A 20,119-nucleotide genomic window follows, 5' to 3' on the forward strand; every position below is an offset into this window, starting at 1 on the left:
AGCTCACCCAGCTCACCCAGCAGCCTTGGGCCCCCCCCCCCACCACTTGCGCGCCCTCGGCCGCCTCCCGGACGCTCTTCTCCCACCTCCAAGGTGTGCGCCCTCCGTGGGAGCGAGGAGAATCGCCGTAAATGGCGGACGTGACATCACAAAGAGGCTGCTCTTTCAGGCCCCGCCCCCAAAGGCGCGCAGTGCACGCTGGCCCTCGTAGTCCTTCTGGGCAAGTGGTCCAGTGGAAGATTGACTCCTTCGTAAGATGATTCAAATAGTAGAATGAGGTCGTATCTTGAACACTAGTCTGAATTTCTGTCTAAAACAGCGCTGTCCCACAGAAATAAAATTTGAGCCCGATAATGTAATTTAAAATTTTCTGGTAGCTACATTTTATTTATTTATTTTTAAAGATTTTATTTATTTATTTGAGGGAGAGAAAGACAGCAAGAGTCAGAACGAGCGGGGAGGAGACGGAGAAACAGACTCTCCAAGGGGATGGAGAGCCCGACCCGGGGCTCGATTGGGATCATGACCTGAGCTGACAACCGAGGAGCCACTCAGGCGCCCCTAGTAGCTACATTTTAAAAAGTGAAAAATAGTGAAGTTAATTGTAATCATATATTTTATTTAGCCTAGTTTGTCCAAAGTCGTATCATTTCAGCGTGTAACCAATATTTTAAAAAACCGAGATATTTTACATTTTTTCATACTTAAGTTTAAGAAATCTGGTGTGTGTTTTACACTTACATCTTAATGTGGACCAGCCACATTTCAAATACTCAATAGCCACACGTGGCTAGTGGCTGCTATAATGGATAGCGTGGGTCTAAAACCTTCAGGTTGCCAGGAATAGTAGCATAGCTTGTCTGGATAATTCAGAAGCCTGTGCCATCCAGCAGTTGTATACCTCAGTTCCTAAAGATGAGAAATTCATTTTTCTTCTTGGCACCCTTCAAAAGTTGGAGGAGACAGGAGTGCAGCTTACTTGACCCCATCCTTCTCTCTAGTTCTGAGGAAAAGGGCCACAGGCAACCTCCAAGGCTAAGGACCCTGCTCCTCATTCCTTTCTCTCCAACATCTTTAATCTGCAACTGCCTCCCTTTTCTGCCTTTAAAGAGGCACCGATCGGGGCACCTGGGTGGCTCAGTCGTTAAGCGTCTGCCTTTGGCCCACTCCTGGGGATCGGCTCCCTGCTCAGTGGGAGGCCTGCTTCTCCCTCTCCCACTCCCCCTGCTTGTTCCCTCTCTCACTGTGTCTCTGACAAATAAATAAAATCTTTAAAAAAAAAAAAAACAGAAGTTGGGGCGCCTGGGTGGCTCAGTCGGTTAAGCATGTGCCTTCAGCTCAGGTCATGACCCCAGGGTCCTGGAATCGAGCCCCGCATCAGGCTCCCTGCTCCACAGGAAGCCTGCTTCTCCCTCTTCCTCTCTCCGCTTGTGTTCCCTCTCTCACTGTGTCTCTCTCTGTCAAATAAATAAATAAAATCTTAAAAAAAAAAAAAAATAGGGCGCCTGGGTGGCTCAGTTGGTTAAGCGACTGCCTTCGGCTCAGGTCATGATCCTGGAGTCCCGGGATCGAGTCCCGCATCGCTCCCTGCTCGGCAGGGAGGCTGCTTCTCCCTCTGACCCTCCCCCCTCTCATGTGCTCTCTCTCATTCTCTCGCTCTCAAATAAATAAATAAAATCTTTAAAAAATAAAAAAATTTAAAAAAAAGTAAAGAGGCACTGATCCTGGGGGGGGGGGTCATCAGATATCTCAGAGATTGGTACCACCATCTATCTAGTCAAATAAACTGTAAAGTGAGTCACCCTCCTTGTCATTTTCCTTCCTGTAACCCCACAATATAATCCACTGCCAAGTCCTGTTGATCTTAACTTCCTGTCTCTTGAAAACATCCATTTTTGTCCATTTCCATGGCAACAATCCAGGCTGTCTTCCCTTTGGATTGCTATGCTAACCTCTAGACTGTCACCTTTCTTTGCCCAACTCCAATTCTTTTCCACAGAGCAGCCACACTGCTGTTTTTAAAACACAAATGTGACGTCACTGCTCTGCTTAAATACTTTAGTGGTTTTCCAGCACTCTCAAAATACAAAATCCCAGGGCGCCTGGGTGGCTCAGTCGGTTAAGCGACTGCCTTCGGCTCAGGTCATGATCCTGGAGTCCCGGGATCGAGTCCCGCATCGGGCTCCCTGCTCAGTGGAGAGTCTGCTTCTCCCTCTGACCCTCCTCCCTCTCATGCTCTCTGTCTCTCATTCTCTCTCTCACAAATAAATAAAACCTTAAAAAAAAATTAAAAAAAATACAAAATCCCATAGTAAGACTCAGAGATTACTCAAAATCCCATAATACGGCTCATACCCCTGTATGACCAGCTCCCTCCTGCTTCATCTGGTGGTATATTTTCATGGGCTTCTGTACTCTATCTAGTGTCATCGGCCTTTTCTATGCTCTTGCCTACCTCAGGGCCTTTGTGCTTGTTGCTACACCATGGAAAACCCTCTCCTTCTTTGACTAGTTAACGCTCTATCTTCTTTCAGATCTTAGATTCTAATGTCCTTGGGGAAACCTTCCTTAACTAGGTCTATTAGAGTTTCTCAATACCTCATGGACCTCTCCTTCAAAGCATTTATTAGAACTGCCATTTTACACAGTTAAAAAATGATTTATTAAACGTCTATTTTCCTTACAAACCTAGAAGTGTGATGAAGCTTGAGACCATGTCTTTCTTTTAACTCCAGTACAGCAGTTAACAAATTGTAAGCCTTCTGTTGAAGGAGGTAATGAGGACTTTACAATTACAATCCTTCTGTTCCTTCTGGCTTTCATCCTATTTGTTATTTTTCCTGCCAAATCCCACAAACATATTGTCTACTGCTTCAGTTCATCTGTCTCCAGCCTTCTTGAGCCCAGACAGCTGGCTTCTGCCCCAGCCTACTACTAAACAGCTCTTTATTTTTTAAAAAGATTTATTTGGGGCACCTGGGTGGCTCAGTCGTTGAAGAGTCTGCCTTCAGCTCAGGGCCCATGATCCCAGGGTCCTGGGATCGAGCCCCACATCGGGCTCCCTGCTCCACGGGAAGTCTGCTTCTCCTTCCCTTACTCCCCCTGCTTGTGTTCCCTCTCTCGCTGTGTCTCTCTGTGTCAAATAAATAAAGGAAATCTTAAAAAAAAAAAAAAAGATTTATTTATTTGAGAGAGAAAGCAAGCCCAAGTAGGAGGGGCAGAAGGAGAGGGAATCTCCAGCAGAGTGCGGAGCCTGACGTGGGGCTTGATCCCACGATCCTGAGATCACAACCTGAGCAGAAACCAAGAGTCAGTTGCTCAACCGACTGCACTACCCAGGCACCCCTAAACACATCTTTAAAGGTCACTTGTGACCTCAATGGCCCTTCTTGCCTTTTCCAGTGGTAGTGTTGCTTGAAGTCCAGTAACGTATCTTGAACATACACCCTCTCCTTTGGGGAGGTGGTTTTCATTTTAATTTAACATCGTCTTGCTGAAGGATGTGCCATCTGTAAGTGTTTCTTCTGAAATAGCACCTGGTCATATACCACCACTGCCAAGTGCTCCTGGAGCCTGCGTTTAAACACCAGCGAGGGGTGGAAATGCTCAACACTCTCTGAGGTTAATTCCCAGTGAGGACTCCGTGTGCTCAGATCAGTGTACCAGCTACAGAAGTGACAACTTGCTGTGAAAGTAGACTCCTAAGCTGGGACACTGGCAGGTTTTGCTGAGATGCAAAACACAAGTCCTTCATGGTAGGACTCATCGATAGCTTCCCCCAGCTGCCTCGTGTGGCTGGGGGCTCCATTATAAGAGCAGGCCCTCAGCCATACCCTTGACTCATTCTTAGCCCAGGTGCAATGAGCTGAAGGTAATGAGAAAAATCCAGACTCATATTCAACATCATACTGTTCCTACCCGATGTCCAATTAGGTGTAAAACCCAACGCTCAACCTTTCCTCTCAAATTGCACTTCCTGTTTGTCCCATTTCAGTAAATGACAACTCTTCAGTTCAGACCCCAAACCTTAAAATCGTCTTTGAATCCTTCTGCTTACAACCCACATCCCCTCACCAGATCCTATGAACCTGAGGACCAGGCGAAGTCCAATGACATGTAAGCACCTCCGTTAGTTCAAACTGTCAGCCACCATCTCCCTTTCACTCTTGCCCTCCCCATGCTAACTACTGCAGTATTTTCAAAGCACTCTGCTCAAAACCCTCCAATGGCTTCTCATGTCACTCCTAACAAAACACACACTCAGCATGGCTTACAGGGGCCTGCGTGATCTGGCCCCTCAGGGACTTTGCTTACTCTTCTCCAGCCATACCAGACGCTTTGCTATTCCTCGAAAATGCAGTCCTCAGAGCGCCTGGCCAGCTCAGTTGGTAGAGTGCACAGCTCTTGTTCTTGGGGCTGTGGGTTTGAGCCTCACATAAGGTGTAGAGATTACTTAAAAATAAAATCTTTAAAAAAAAACGCAGTCCTCTAGTCTGGATCACCCTTCCCTCCGCAGATGTCTCCAGATCTCTACTTAAATGTCACCTAAAAGTTTTCCCTGATCATATATTTAAAATAGCACTGTCCCCCATCTACTTCCTTCTAGAATAGCACCTCTGTCCCCTCACCCCCCTTTTTTTTCTTAGTATGTACCAGAAATATACATTTAGTTGTTTCTTGTCTGGTTGCCCTCAACCCCTAAACAAATACAAGTTCCACAAAAGCAGGGACTTGGCTTTTGTTCACTGCTCTCCCCAACCCCCCAGCACAATACCTGACACAGAGCAGACATTAATATAAATTTGGTGAATGAATAAAGTGGTCTAATCCTAAACATCCACTAGGCCAGCTGTCTGAGTAAAAGTTGATGTTCCATGGTAAACACAGTCATGAGACGCAAGTAGAGACAAATGGTTTACTTGGGAATAAGAAGTAAAAAGGAATTTTTAATTCCTCTTCTCTCTTCTGGTGCCTGAACTGAACCGTGATCATCAAATGGAAAGCAACACACAAGAATTCCTCTGCAGTCCTTGAACTTGTGCAGAAATGCAGAGAGGCCTGAGTTACACGACTTGCAACGATGGTTTTTCTAGACAGAAGTGCCAGCTGTTGTGCTTTCTAAGGTATCAGCGGGGGCTCCGCTCTCTTTCTTGTCTTCGGGTTTCATGGCAGGAAACAGAAGTACTTCCTACAGGAGAGAAAACGCACTTTGAAGTAAGAAGCACGCTCTTCTTCACAGCTATCCACCCATTCCTTTTGCTTCCGGTTATTGTTGCCACCCAAATCCAGAGATCTGGGTTTTTACTTCAACTCAGTTCCTCTCAATTACAGAGGATGGAAAAGAATGAGTGAACACAGAGCTTCTCTGACAGTAGGACTTCCCTATCTATAACAATGGGAATAACAACAGTGTCTATGCCTCACAGGGCTGACTGTAAGTTACATGAGAAAACGCACGCAGAGGGCTTAGTGTGTTCCTTGGATCCTCAAGAAATGCAAACGATGAGTATTCTTTCTGCGTCAGGTAGAAAACCTCCCAAATCCCATCGTATCAGATGCCCTGACTGCCCTCCTGTGGAATCGTGTGTAACTGCTCTGCCCGCTCCTCCTTCCAGCCCAAAGCCCCTTCCCTTCTTTCTTTTCCAGGCCTGCCGCACCCCGCCTCCGACAGCGGAGCTCCTTGGGGCAGTGCGCGATGGAGGGCTGCCACGTACCTTGATGTTATTGGAGTCTGTGAGAAACATGGTGACGCGGTCGATGCCCATGCCCCAGCCAGCCGTGGGGGGCAGCCCGTATTCCAGGGCAGTGCAGAAGTTCTCATCTATGAACATGGCCTCATCGTCGCCAGCAGCCTTGGCCTACAAGAGAACCAAACTGCGACACTGTTCCAGGCTGCGTGGTCTCTCAGGGTCTGAGTGGGCGCGTCAGCACATTCACAGGGATAACCGTTCTGGGAATGCTCTGGACACCCAGCACGTCTTGGGAATTGGTTTCCCAGGAACTTCAGGATGGAGCCATTTCTTTCAAAGACCAGGTCAGGGCCAGTAAGCCCCACTTCGGAACACATGAGACTTTCTCTGTGAAATGGAAACACCTCCAACTGCCCCAGGCTCTGTGAGTCCAGTGAGACTGATTTTTGGAGACTGAGGATTCCCAGGAGTCTTTCCCTCATTTCCCGAAACTACCCATCTGGGGCAGTGCTGGTGCGGGCAGCCGGTGGGGGCTTTGTCTCCATTAATCTATCTGCCTCTCACCCCAAAGCCATCTTAACATATGTACCATTTAAGAAAAATGATGTTCTCGTTAGGCAAATGTATCTTCAAGGCAAGCATCACACTCCCCACACAAATACGATCATGCCTAAGCTCCTCTATGTGGAAATTCTAGAGCCCAAACCAGCCAAGTTCTCCATCTTGAACTGTGACTTCCTCCCGTGAAGCCCGTGGCTTTCCCCTTCGTTTCTGTTGAAGCCACAAAGAGATGCAGAGAATGACAGAGACCAGGGTTCAGGCCAACACTGTCTAGCGAGTGTGTACATGAGGGAACCGCTACCTCTGTCCCCCACCCCCCTTCCTGACCTTGGCCTGTTCTTCAAACAGCTGCCGCTGCCGCACAGGGTCGTTGAGCTCGGTATAGGCATTGCAGATTTCCTTCTTCATGACAAACAGCTCAAAGCGCTCAGTCAGACCCTCTTTAGAGCGGTGCCTGGGGACAAGAGACCAAAGGGGAGGCTGAAGACACAGGTTCACTAATAACATTTGCTACAAACACAAGAGTTCCTGAATTCCAGTTGATTCCTAAGTGTTGCGAATTGAGACCTGAGGCCCGGATGCATTCTAGCACCACATCATTTGGTACAGTGGTGAGGAGGGTGAGAAACATGGAAGCTTCAATCATCTTCCCAACACACCTGCGTGGAAGATGGGTGCACTGAACCATACCTCCTGTATTCCTGCCCTTCTGTGCCCTGTCATAAGGACTCTGGGCTGCCCACAGCACTTGCTTTGGCCATGGGGACAGCAGAAGCTTGATAGGTGTTTGCACCCTGGGGCTTATTCTTCTGGAATCTGGCCACTATGTAAGGAAGCCCAGGCTACGCTGCCAGACGGAGGCTACATAAAGAGGCTCTGGAGGACGAGAACCATGTGGAGAAGACACAAGGTGCCTGAGTTCCCAGTTACAGCCACTTGAGTTACCCTAGCTACCACTTTGTATAGCAGAAAGACTACCAAATGAACCCACAAACTTTTGAGAATTGTTGATTTGTGCCATTAAATTCTGAAGCCGTTACACAGTAATAGGTAACTGAAATACCCTATTTTATCTTACCATTTAGCCAAAGGGCTCATTATCTGCGGGTGATCACAGATGAATGTAGGATTGATGCATGTCGTTTCTAGGAACTCCCCGACAAGCTTAAGGAAAAAGGAAAGCAGAGCTAGAGATCCTTTCTGAATGGCATTTTGACTGTCCCAGTCTTGGTGGAGGACTCCTACCCACTACCTGCTGCTACTGGGATTTATCCTAAGTCTCTCCATGGCTGGTAAGGTTTAACTCAGATCACATAGCTACTTGGCACAGAGTTAGTACCAAGAGTTCAAAATTTGTTAATTCTCTTTTCTCTCTCCTGAGGGCTCCTAAGAGGCTGTAGAAGTTAGTGCTGCACAGTGGAGTTCACCTTCATAGGGAGCAGGGGGCTGGTTACCACGGGATGAGGGCAAGTACTTGAAGAGCATGGTCGGTCACCTTATCAAGGAGCCTGGCTGTGGTCCGAGGTGGAGGGCATTCAACAGCTCTTGCCACACAGATGTCATCAAGAATTTTGCGAGTTTCTGTAATATAAACGTGCAAGTTAGGACAGATGACATTATACTACCCCAATAAAGTATATAAAAAAGAATAGTGTGGGAAATTCTAGCCCTGACCTCATCTAATTCAGGGCCGAACAGGAAGGAGGGCCGTTCTGTGGAGGCGTGCATCACTTTACCTTCAGTTTCAAAGAGCCTGGTTTCTGGCAGCTTCACCCCCAAGGCCGTTTCAAGCTCTTCTACCATGCTGATTCTCCGGAAAGGGGGGGTGAAGTCAATCTCACAGGCTTCGCCCTCTGGGCCATCTGGATGGTAGGTGACCTTGTAACTGCCTGTAATGTGCTTCACCATCCCTGGGAAAGAAATCTGTCGTTTAAAGAGGACCCACAAGTAGTCCTCCCGAAAGCAGCAGATCAGCCCTTCAGACGTGTGAAAGACAAAGGAAACAGGAGAGGTCACCTGAAATCATCTTCTCTGTGATTTCCATGAGATCATGATAATCTGCATAGGCCATGTAGAACTCACAGGTGGTGAACTCAGGATTGTGAGTCAAATCAATTCCTTCATTCCGGAACTGGCGTCCAATTTCATAAACCCGGTCAATGCCACCAACCACCAGTATCTAGTAACACATGGCCAAGGTCATGGCAGCTAATTTTAATGACTCTGGAAAGTTTGTCTACAAAAGTTAATTTAGTTTTCATAGCTCACCCATGTTTTGAGGTCTCCACCCAAATGCTGAGTACCCTAGTCTCTTTAGACCTTGGTAGTGGACAGTCATCATTCATTTTGGTTGCTCAGGACCTCTGAATACTCTTCCTCTGTTGGGAAAGTACTTCCTCTTGTAAGTGTGAGCCTCCCCAAGAAGTCTCTCTTGGGGTTAGGATGCAGGCATGTAACCCAAGCTCTCCACCAGTCAGACACACCCATGCCAACTTTTGAAAGCTACTGAAAAAAGATGTATTACAGAAGTCCTAATGGCAATGACCTGTGCCTAGAGCCAGGGTTATGAGCTATGTTAGCTGTCCCTAGTGGGAAAGATCCAGGTTCTCCATGGGAATGCCCAGACAGGCCTGAGAATCATTTCCTAGTCCTATGGTCTCCAAGCCTGAATCTCTGGTCCTCCCAGCTCCTGAAAATTGTGAGCTTCCTTATACATTTGAACACATTCTTCTTGTGCTTAAACTAGTTATAACAGTTTCTGTTGTCTGTAAGAATTTTAAGTGACAGGCTTCAGTATTTACTCTGGTCATTTATAATGTTTATTATCAAGTTCTAGGCAGAGATCAAGCTTTTATATAAAAGACTAAAATCAGATTTAATCCAAGGAGAACTATAAACTTAAAATATGAGAACCAAAGCAGGTTAGGAGGAGCTGAACACCTAGGAAAGACAATCTCTTTGCCCTCTGACCTGCAATGCTCTACTGATCTTGTAGAGAACTTCCGGGAGTGTAACACTCACAGGCCTGGCAGATTAGAATACTCTCCTGGCTGTTGTACCCTCACTGTTCCTCTTATTTCTAATTGCACCTACCTAGCCAGTGGATTTCCAGCCTTCTGCTTCTCTAAGGAACAGGGCATCCTCTTACTGATTACCTTATGGTAGAGTTCTGGAGCAATTCTCATGTATAAATTCATGTCCAGCTCATTGTGGTAGGTGATGAAAGGCTTGGCCACAGCTCCTCCTGGGATGACGTTCATCATGGGAGTTTCAATCTAAACAACAGGGAGAAACATTTAATCTTCAGACAGAGGTCCTCAAAACAGAGGCCTTGGGGCTAACTCAGGTTTTGCATGGCTATGTTCTAAGCCTGTTATATCCCCAAGTGAAAGTTAAGTCTAATAGTCATGTGCAGGTGCTTGACAAAAAAGTAGAGATGACCTAATTTTCTAGAAGCATCTCAATTTCTATTAATACCAAACACCATTAATATAGTGCCATAAATTTTCACAAGCTGTAAATTAAATTTTTTTCAAAGATTTTATTTATTTGAGAGAGCGAGCGAGAGAGCAAGCACAAGCAGCAGGGAGAGGGAGAAGCAGGCTCCCCGCTGAGCAGGGAGCCCGACGTGGGACTCGATCCCAGGACCTGGGGATCATGACCTGAGCCAAAGGAAGATGCTTAACTGAGCCACCCCATAAATTAAATTTTTAATAAACACTGTAAGTTGGAATGCTTATATCCTTTGACTTAGTTATTATAGACATGCAAAAGACTCCAGAATATATTGGGGGGGAACATCAGGTCCATCAGAATACATAGTGTGACCTCATTTATGTTTAAAGCAAAAAATAAAACCGTTCTAAAACATTTGCACACATACCTCATCTGCAACAAACTCAGGTATATAGATATATATGCACAGCAAGTGATGTGGGAGGATACATATCAAACTCAAATTTGGGGAAGGTAGTTGGGAGATATGAAAGGAGACTTTCAGTTTTGTTTCAGTTTCTTTGAACTTGTTTTACAATAACATGCATTTACTTTTCTTACACAATTAAAACCTATTTTTTTTTTTAATGCTACAAAAAAGCAAAATGAGTTGATAACACACTGAACATTGTGGCATCATTAGTGTGTGGACGGCCCTATATTTTGTCCATTATCTCAGAATTCAGGTCCTGCCTTCTTAATCAGGGCACTAAAAAAACAAGGTGGAACAAAGACACTAGGAAGAAAGGGGTCTTTTCATTGAGCATGAACAATATGGACACAGGACATGGAAAAGGGAAGAGAAAGAACAGTCAGAGGCAGACATAACAAGGCAGCTAGCTCATCGTGTCAGGTAAGAATTCTCCCTCACCTCTAGGAATCCCAACTCATCCAAGAAACTCCTTATATATGTGATGATCTTAGAGCGGATGATAAATTTCTGCCTCACAAAGTCATTCAGGATCAAGTCCAAGTATCTCTGACGATACCGTGTTTCCTAAACCAAAAGTAACAGACAGAAATCACTGCTAAGTCTGATCCAATGCCACGATAAATCACAGTGAGGAGGCCACAAGAGCTTACCTTGTCTTTGAGGCCAAAGTGGAGATGAGGTAACATATGCAAGCAAGGAGACAGCAGTGTGATCTCATAGGGAATGATGCTCAGCTCACCCTTCTTGGTTTTCCCAGGATTCCCCTGAACTCCAATTATGTCTCCCCGACGCAGTTTGTTATTGATGTGAATAAATTCTTCTTCTGATTTGTAATTCCTGAAAGTAAAATGTACTTCGGTATACAATATTCCAAATTAAACTGACCACTGGTTTAGTTTTTTTTTTTTTTAAAGATTTTATTTATTTATTTTTAGAGAGAGAGCACACAAGTGGGGGGGACGGGGAGAGGAAGAGAGGGAATTTCAAGTAGACTCGTGCTGAGCACAGAGCCCCATGCAGGGCTCTATCTCATGACCTGAGCTGAAATCAACAGTTGGATGCTTAACTGACCCCACCCCCCCGACTGGTTTAGTTTTTAAAACTGACCTCTGGAATCCTCACCAAACTGCTGATGCCTAGTTAGTGTGCGCCTGAGAAGAATCTTATATTCTGTCAACTGCTCAAGTGTTATCCTCCACCTGTAACTGCTGCACAACCTGAGAGCAGTTGTTATTCTCTAGGTGACCAGATGGCCTTTTTATTCTCTATTCAGCCTTAATCAACCCTACCCAACTTTTTAACTTTAAATACAACAGGAAAGGGAGAGCACATGGGCCTTTGTCCTCAACCGTGTTGCTCTGGGCCAATCTAGAAAGGCCTGCAATGGGTTATCTCTACATACCTGGAATTGGCCATGACTTGCAACTTGACCCCCTCTCCTCTAAGGTCATAGAAGATGAGCTTTCCCCCAGAAGCTCTTTTGGCGTGTATCCTACCTAGAAAAAGAATAACAAAAATACTGACCAACAGAACCAGAAGCCATTTCGTGATATCAGTGCGAGAAAAGTTCCCTCTGCATTGTTTATGTCTGGGTACAATGTCCTATGACCACAGACCAGAACAATTTGATTTTAGCCTGAGAATTGAGCCCAGTATTTTTCCTCATTAAATCAGTTAAAAATGTGCAGGAAGACCTGACTCCTGGAAGATGGCTGTGTCGGTGGCAGCATAGTTTTTGGATCTAACTCAATGCTCACATAAAAATAGAAAGCACAACTAGACAGGCAAGGCCAAAAAGCTATGGATAAAATTTACAACAAAATTATGTGGGAAGATATTCCCAGGAATCCCCAAATACAAGCCATGGGGTAAACCACAAGAACCCTAAGACCTCCATACAGGAAAAAGCTGTAGGCAGCAATGAGGTATGTGATGGGTCTGAGAACTGGAAATTTCCAAAATGGCCATAGATAGTCACTGGAAAATGTGGCAGCTAACTGGAGGATGGCAGCTAAACCCAGAAGGGGATTTGCCACTGCCACATGGGTGAGCATAGGGGGCTGGGGCTGCACAAGGTCTAAATGAGCTGACGCCCCTCAGGGTAGCCCCAGGAATCTGTTAAATTTAACAGCCGGGGCTCCCTTCTAGGGCAAGGTCCACAAAACTGGAAAAGACCAGGAAAACACAGATAAAGGAAAGAGAAGGTCCAACAAAAGTGAGGAAGGGGAAGAGAGCCTGGAAATCTCAGGAAGCAAGCTGCTTTACTTTTTTTTTTTTTAAAGATTTTATTTATTTATTTAACAGAGAGAGACATAGCGAGACCAGGAACACAAGCAGGGGGAGTGGGAGAGGGAGAAGCAGGCTTCCCACAGCGGGAAGCCCGATGTGGGACTCGATCCCAGGACCCTGGGATCATGACCTGAGCCGAAGGCAGACGCTTAACGACTGAGCCACCCAGGCGCCCGCTGCTTTACTTCTGAACACTGAACAAAACAACAGAAGAGCGAGCTCAGTGAAGCTGGAAAAGCTATCTAAACTAAGCTTCCTTTTAACATTCAGGAAAACTAATTTCACATAAAAATAAGCAAGATATAAGCATTGAGGTCAAGTATCAGTTATTAAATAAAAAAGCACTCAGGACAGACATGCTCAGAAAAAAAAACAATTCTATTTCATAGTGAGCTGAAAGACATTAAGAAAATGACATGAAACAAAAAAAACCCCACAAATTAGAATCATTGAAAAACTAAGAAATGAAGTGACACATGAAAAACTCAGAAATAAAGTAAAAAATCATTTCAGAAATGAAGACTAAACTAGAAAAAAATAAGAGTGAATACAATAATGCTTTAAAAGAAACCAAGTGGGGAAGAAGAATAAAATTTAAGTCAAAGTATAAAGAAAGAGATAAAAAGGGTTTGAGAAAAAGTGACAAATACTGAAAAGAAGGGAAGATCCAACATATGAATACAAGGAGTCCCAAAAGAAAACCAAAGCAAGAAACAGAACACACAAAAAAATTATATTCAAGAAAAATTTCCTGGAAGACTTGAAAATACATATTTGAAGGGCACACTGTGTACCTGAGAATACTGACTCAAAACGAGTAACATCAAGACACTTTTTTTTTTTTTTTTAAAGATTTTATTTACTTATTTCACAAAGAGAGACACAGCCAGAGAGGGAGCACGAACAGGGGGCTCAATCCCAGGACCCTGAGATCATGACCTGAGCCGAAACTAAGAGTCAGACAATCAACTGACTGAGCCACCCAGGCATCCAAAGACATTTTTTTTTTAGAGTAACCTCTATGCCCAAAGTGGGGCTTGAACTCACAACCCCAAGATCAAGAGTCGCATGCTCTATGGACAGAGCCTGCCAGGCGCTCCAGATTTTTTTTTTAAATTAAGGAAAAGATCCCATGTAAGATATTAGAACTCCAAGATAACCATGTTCTAGAAATACAGCCTCAGTGCAAAACATCCTTAGGCCACAGGTGGGAATTTTTAGGAGCATGTGGCCATGGCTCCCACTGGTAAAAGTCCTCCTAAAGGACTATGAACTAGCAGCAGCATCAGCTCAGGAGTTCCCCTCAGAGAATGCCCTTTCCTCTGCAGTGTCACCTCATCCGGAATACAATCTCATGTTTTAGGGCTGTTCTACTTCTTTGTGTGAATGAAATCGATCAGCCCTGTCCCTTGTTAAGTAGTAGCCTCAGACACAGACTACTTGAAAGCAAGACCAACTCAGACCTTCCTTTGTGCTCCTGTAGAGGCCTGTGCTGGGGGAGCACAGCAAACTGCCAGGGAGTCCTCCTACCTGCCACCTTCAAGGTGATGTCAGTCAGGTGGTCCCCAGGCTGCAGGTGACTGTATTCTTGGATGAAATGCGTGAGCGAGATGTCAACATGGAACTTGTGTGGGTACGGGTCTTCCCCATTGATCTTCAGTTGGTGGATTGCTTGGCTGCGGATCTTGAAGTATTGCTATTGGGGGAAGGGGGAGGAAAGCCTTTGAGAAGTTGAACCTGATCAGACCATTGGCCCAAGTAGCAGAGTACTGTATTCTGCCCCAGAGTGACTCTAATACATTGAGGTTTCCTTAACTGAGCCCTCCACACCTTTGAAATCCCAGGATTTGATATGGAGTGAGATGTGCACTTAAACTACGCATGGTGGCCAAATTCATAGGTGGAAATGAAGGCCAGAACTCTGAAATGCAAGACTCAGTAAAAAGAAAAATTGGAATTCTACCTAAAATAAGTTTAATTTATACAGGTGGCCTTGGTTAGCACTTTTGTGGACACATCTGCATGGTGAGTTACTTATCTTTTTTCCTACTTTCCTACCTCTGGCTACACATCAGACTTTTCCCCAAGATTGGCCTCTGGGGCCTGGAGGATATAAAAAGGGAATATTCTAAGGCGGGGTCAGCACACTTTTCCTGATGCAACCACTCAACTCTGCTGCTGTTATGTGAAAGCACCCTTACACTTATGTAAACAACTGGGCATGGCTGTGCTCCAATACTATTTTATTTTCAAAACCAGGGAGGAGGGATGAGATGAAAGACAAGGGTAAGTGGATCTGGCCTACAGACTACAGTTTGCTAATCTCTGGTCCAAGGTAAACCCTAGCCAATCTTTAGGGAGATACCTTTTCTGGATTTGCTGTAAGGCTCAGCTAGTTTCAGGGGATATTAATCAGTCACTTGGAAGTCCTGGATTCTCCCAAATGGCTGTTGAGAGTTGATTAGGAAAATGCTCATGGCCTGTGCCTTTCACCAGATGGAGTAGCAGCCTACCCCCAGCCCTCATCCATTTAGAGCAACCCAGGGCTGACGGCATGTTCCAGTTCCTATTTATCTTCTTAGTCACCGGTCCCAAGGAATTGGCCTTAAGCCTCATCAGAAGCTTCCCCATGCCCAGCCAGAGTGGTGGTCCAGGGGACTCACATTTGGGTCCAGACTCTCCTCCTCAGCACCCACACCATTGTCAGTGGTGTGGCTGGTGGCAGCAGCTGTGGCCTGGCTTAGCTGTTTTTCACTGAGCTCCTTCTGCTTGGCCTCCTTCTCTGCTATTTTCTTCTCGGCTTTCAGGCGTCTCTTTAGCTCACTGTTGGGAAGATGCAAATGTTCAATGTGACAGTTGCCTGAATAGTACTCTGCTATGTTCTGCCCCACAACCACTTATCAAAAATATGAACAGCCTGGGGGGAAATGCTCTTGCCTGGTTCTACACCCCTACTTCTAGTCTCTTAGTCAACTCTACAGGTGAATTAAGACAAAGGAAAAGTAAGCTTAGAATAAATATGTAAAAAATCTTTCTCAGCCTTGGCTTTCCAGTGTGAGATCCCAACTAAAATCAAGATACCCCAGGACAAAGAAAAACCAAAACAGGCAACATCTCCAGCTCTGTCTGCCATACCTCTCTACAGCTCTCCAAGGGTTAGTTTGGGGTAGGACAGGGTGGGGGAGAGGTGGCTCTTAAGAGTTCAAGGAGACACATCACTGACGATCTTTCCCTCAGCATTGGTCAATACATTGACAATGGCCCTCAGTATTGGTCTGCCTACTGGAGCTTGACTTTGACAACAAACTGGGCAGAACAGTGTATAAACCAGCATAGAGTAGGGCATAATATAACATCTTTAGAGTCAGACTGCCTGGGACTAAATTCTGACACAGCTGTCTAGCAATTGTAAGACATTGGATGAGTGACTTCTCCCCATCTATAAATGGAAATAACAGAAGACACTCCCCTCCCCAAATACTATGAGGACCGAGATGACCCTGCCCTTAGCATTTAGTAAACACGCAAATGTGAGCTATCCTAGGTATCTTTCCCTATCTTAAACACTTCATTCTCTGCACCCAGGACAGAAATCTTAGATTTGGATACATTTCTGGTCCCTCACTACCTACACTCTGATCTGAAATCTTGGTATCTGAACCCAGAAACCAAACAGATTTGCATAGAGGATATCCTCGGTATTCAAATAGAATTGATCATTCAATCAAACCACCAATGTTTTATCAAGTATTCTTAATAAAAACCATGGCAAATGATACCAAGTCATGCTTGCATATTATCTGGCTTTTGGGCAAATTCTTAATTTTCAGTATGAATTTAGAGTAAGTCAATTAAAAAAAATTAACTGATGATTTGAAATAATCATTTTTAAGTAAGAAGACTGACTCTGAGGGCTTCAAAGTAGGTGTCTCTGGATGTAATCTGTCTTGTAACAGTTGTGAAGACAAACATTCCAGAACTGTATGATAGGCCTATTGTGCTGTATGTAACTCAGTCAGTAGGCACTGGAGCCCATTTGTTTTTTCCTAGCATTAACATAAAAAAACCTGTTTTTTTCCATTCAACTAGGTATTGTTCTTTAAATCAAATTAATCCTAAGGAAAAATCCAAAAAAGTCCTAGAGATAGAACAAAGACTAGAAACCAAATTAATCTCATGAGCAAACCAAGTCCAGAAAGACAAGAAAGGGAAAATAACGTTTGTTCTCAACACTGTTCTAGTATAAGATGTACAAGTAACCTCAAGGATCTACAGTGAGAATCTGAATTTATTAAAAAAAAATGAGAAACAACCATTGGTTTTCATAGTGGAGCTCTGTTTCCTTAGCAACAAGTCCAAAGACTTAGCCAGAGGCTTAATGGGTAAGGACCTAAGTAAGGGAAGGATTTTTGCTCCCATAGCAACAACGAAGGTAAGGGCACCAACCTTCTTTTATCAGAAAGTGGCTTGTCCTTGTGAAGCGCTGTGAAAGGAGCAAGTTGATACAGTCGCAGCTCCCTCTGCCCCCACTCTGCCCAGGAGGTTTGGCGCAGGGACCCCCTAACAAGCCTTACAGCAGCTTGCGTCAACATGGCAGAACACCCCGGAACTAAAGATTACCACCACCTAACAGGAAACAGAGATGTGGTGTCAGATGGGACAAAACAGTATATATACACCCAACCAGCACTCCTACTCTTATGGGTGTGGGGCAGGGGGAGGTTGCACAACCTTTAAGTGTTCCGCCGAAGACCCTCTTAACTGACAACAACCCTGTAACACTCACTATGCTGCAACTCTGACAATGTTCTGTCCTTGCTATGGTAAAAAAGGTACGTATCTGGGTCAAAACTCAAGAGCAAGGCAATCAACAGTTTATAGGTAGAAATGATCACAACGATCCAGAAAATAGGGAGACAGGACCAGAAGCAGTGTTTCTGAAGGCCCTGACATGTGGCTTCTCTCTTGGAGATTAAATACCTGGCCACAAAAATGGCAATGGGAAGCATATGAAATATCACTGTCAATTGCAAACCCTAGATGAAGCTAAAAGCAAGCCACACAAAAGCACCTGAGTCAAAGATAAGATTTGTTTGAGCTCTAGGAACAAAGAGGAAAGTAGAATTTCAGGAAGGATCCTGGACTACATTAATTTGACCTTTCATTTGGGAATGAGTCACTTGGCAGGCAGCCCATCTATTTTTAAACTTGTTGAAAATAACTGGCATAACATGGTGCTCACTAAAGATGCAGACTGAGGAAGTCCCAAGAAGAATTAAGATACAGAAGGAAATGTTAATCATTAAAAAAATTATTTTAGCCCCTTGGTCACTAGAGGAATATGCATCAACAGCAGATTTTTTAAAGACAATGTGAGGAGGTAAGGTGCAGCAGTGTAAAGAGCATGGGCTGTGGAGTTCTGGACTTGGTTTTAGATCTCTGCTCCAGAGCCTGAATCAGTGACAGACCACATTTTAGGTATGCACACTTGAGCAATGTGTATTTAGTCACTCAGAGCCTGTTTATTAATTTGAAAAATGGACATTAATACTTTCCTTGCCAGGTTATTTTTTTTAAGATTTTATTTATTTGCGAGAGAGAGAATGAGAGACAGAGAGCATGAGAGGGAAGAGGGTCAGAGGGAGAATCAGACCCCCCGCTGAGCAGGGAGCCCGATGTGGGACTCGATCCCGGGACTCCAGGATCATGACCTGAGCCGAAGGCAGTCGCTTAACCAACTGAGCCACCCAGGTGCCCCTTCTTTGCCAGGCTATTCTTGAGATTAGAAAGTTTATATAGTTCTAGCATAGTGTCTGACACATAAAACCTGCTTTTAAAAAGTGGTAGCTGTAATTAATCTAGAGGAAGTCAGTAGAAAGGAATTAGCCAAATTCCTCCTAAGCAAGGAGGCATTTATGACTTAAAAACCTTAAATTCAATTACAGTTGACCTTTAAACATGGGTTTTAACTGTGCAGGGTCCATTGATATGCAGATTTTGTGGGGGAATAAATACAGTATAGCACTGTAAATGCATTTTCTCTTATGATTTTTTTTTAAAAAGATTTTATTTATTTATTTGACAGAGAGAGACACAGCGAGAGAGGGAACACAAGCAGGGGAAGTGGGAGAGGGAGAAGCAGACTCCCCTTGGAGCAGGGAGCCCGATCCGGGGCTCGATCCCAGGACCCTGAGACCTTGACCTGAGCTGAAGGCAGACACTTAACAACTGGGCCACCCAGGTACCCCATCTTATGATTCTCTTAAAAATATATACTGAATACAGTATATATGTAACATACAAAATACATGTTAATCAACTGTTTATGTTATTGATAGCTTCCAGTCAACAGTTGGTTATTCAGTTTTGGGGGAGTCAAAAGTTACACTTGAACTTTCCATTATATGGGGATGGTGCCCCTAACCTCTGAGTTACTCAAGGGTCAACTATACTGATGTAACAGATCAAAGTCTAAGCAATTTTCCCAAAGGCATAAGTCCAAGACTAGAGTCTAAACACAGAGATTCATCAGATACTCTCAGGACAACATAGTGGGTGCTATCAAACATCAACTCAGACGTTTCCTTTCTCATTTTTTAAAGAATATTTGAAGCATAAATTCAGGGACACAAAGGAAAATCAATTTTTACTGGTTAAGTGTCTATTCTATCTGGGTTCAGCAAAAGAACTGAGCCCCAGTGCACTAAGGCAGCCATTATTAGTAATGAATTAACTTTTCTCCTAGGCATCTGGAATGGCACTAGTTATGCACTATCCTTGGGAGTACTGAGAAAACAAATCATTGCCTGTGTTCTGTGCTTCAACTGAAGAACCCTAGTTGAGAGGGAATATATTATATATGCCCAGGAATACAGGACATAACCAATTAACGGAAGGCTAATCTTGATATATTTATATTTATCTTCACACTCCAAGGATTTGGGTTGGTTAACAAAGATCTATCCAGCAGTGCTCCAAAGCGCAGCCTTAGTGTAACGGCTGAAACAGACAGACTCTACTGTTAGACTTCGGTCATTCACTCAATACTCACAGATCCTTTAAATAACCCATAGAGATAGGTGCACAATAGTTTTAGAAAGGATCCATTTAATAGGTAAGATTCAGAATAGCCGGGGTGAGGCCAAGGAAAATTTGAAGGTCTTTCTGAAAAGCTCGGGTATTTAACATTTCTCCAAAGGGTAGCGAGGCGTGGCTCAATAAGGAAAGAACGCATTTTTTCAGAGGGAGGGAAGGAAAGGAGTAAGCTTCGCTTTTCTCTAGTCAATTCTCCTTTCTCCAGGAATACGACCACAGGACTCCGCCAGAGCCGGGACCCGAGGCAACCTGGGGGATGTAGTTTCGGGGCGTAGCGGCTACGTCCCGGCGTGGCTGTACCCACGAGAACCGGCAGGAAGGCTCCAGGCAAAGCCGCCTCGGCCGGAGCCTCGACGCGCTTCCTAGCCTGGCCTGTCCGGCCACAAAGACCTTAATAACTTGCGGCGACACTTACTTTTTGCTCAGTTTTGGCTCGCCGCCGTCCACTTTGACCTCAGCCCCATGCACCGCAGCCATCTTTCCCGAAGGCCCGACCTAAAAGGGACGAGGGTCGCTTAGCAATTTCCAGGTCACGGCCGAAAGCTCCGCCTCTTCC

General features: G+C 44.7%; 1 protein-coding gene across 2 annotated transcripts; it reads right to left on the reverse strand.

The window, feature by feature from the left end:
* Positions 1–4,901: 4,901 nt before the first annotated feature.
* Positions 4,902–20,082, reverse strand: KARS1 (lysyl-tRNA synthetase 1). Of its 2 annotated transcripts, XM_021705704.2 has the most exons (15): positions 19,979–20,058; positions 16,915–17,094; positions 15,132–15,291; positions 13,999–14,164; positions 11,582–11,675; positions 10,830–11,016; positions 10,618–10,743; positions 9,407–9,526; positions 8,268–8,430; positions 7,988–8,161; positions 7,747–7,832; positions 7,330–7,415; positions 6,579–6,705; positions 5,715–5,858; positions 4,902–5,188 (listed from the first exon to the last, which is right to left on the reverse strand). In XM_021705704.2, the coding sequence occupies exons 2-15, from the start codon at positions 17,058–17,060 to the stop codon at positions 5,090–5,092; spliced, it is 1,878 nt and encodes a 625-aa protein (XP_021561379.1). In that variant the 5' UTR covers positions 17,061–17,094; positions 19,979–20,058; the 3' UTR covers positions 4,902–5,089. The 2 variants fall into 2 exon arrangements, with proteins under 2 accessions (XP_021561379.1, XP_021561380.1); XM_021705705.1 differs by lacking the exon at positions 16,915–17,094 and having other exon boundaries at positions 19,979–20,082.
* Positions 20,083–20,119: the final 37 nt, after the last annotated feature.

Source organism: Neomonachus schauinslandi, chromosome 16, assembly GCF_002201575.2.
Source record: "Neomonachus schauinslandi chromosome 16, ASM220157v2, whole genome shotgun sequence".
In the NCBI taxonomy this organism is placed as follows: Eukaryota; Metazoa; Chordata; class Mammalia; order Carnivora; family Phocidae; genus Neomonachus; species Neomonachus schauinslandi.

Bases quoted from the DNA above. Each gene is read 5' to 3' on its own strand.
- KARS1 (XM_021705704.2), bottom strand. From the start codon at position 17,060: ATGTTGACGCAAGCTGCTGTAAGGCTTGTTAGGGGGTCCCTGCGCCAA. The intron at 10,744-10,829 runs GTAAGCTCTTGT...CTTTTGGTTTAG, and splicing joins ACTTTGGCCTCAAAGACAAG to GAAACACGGTATCGTCAGAG. The intron at 7,833-7,987 runs GTAAAGTGATGC...TTTATATTACAG, and splicing joins CAGGCTCTTTGAAACTGAAG to AAACTCGCAAAATTCTTGAT.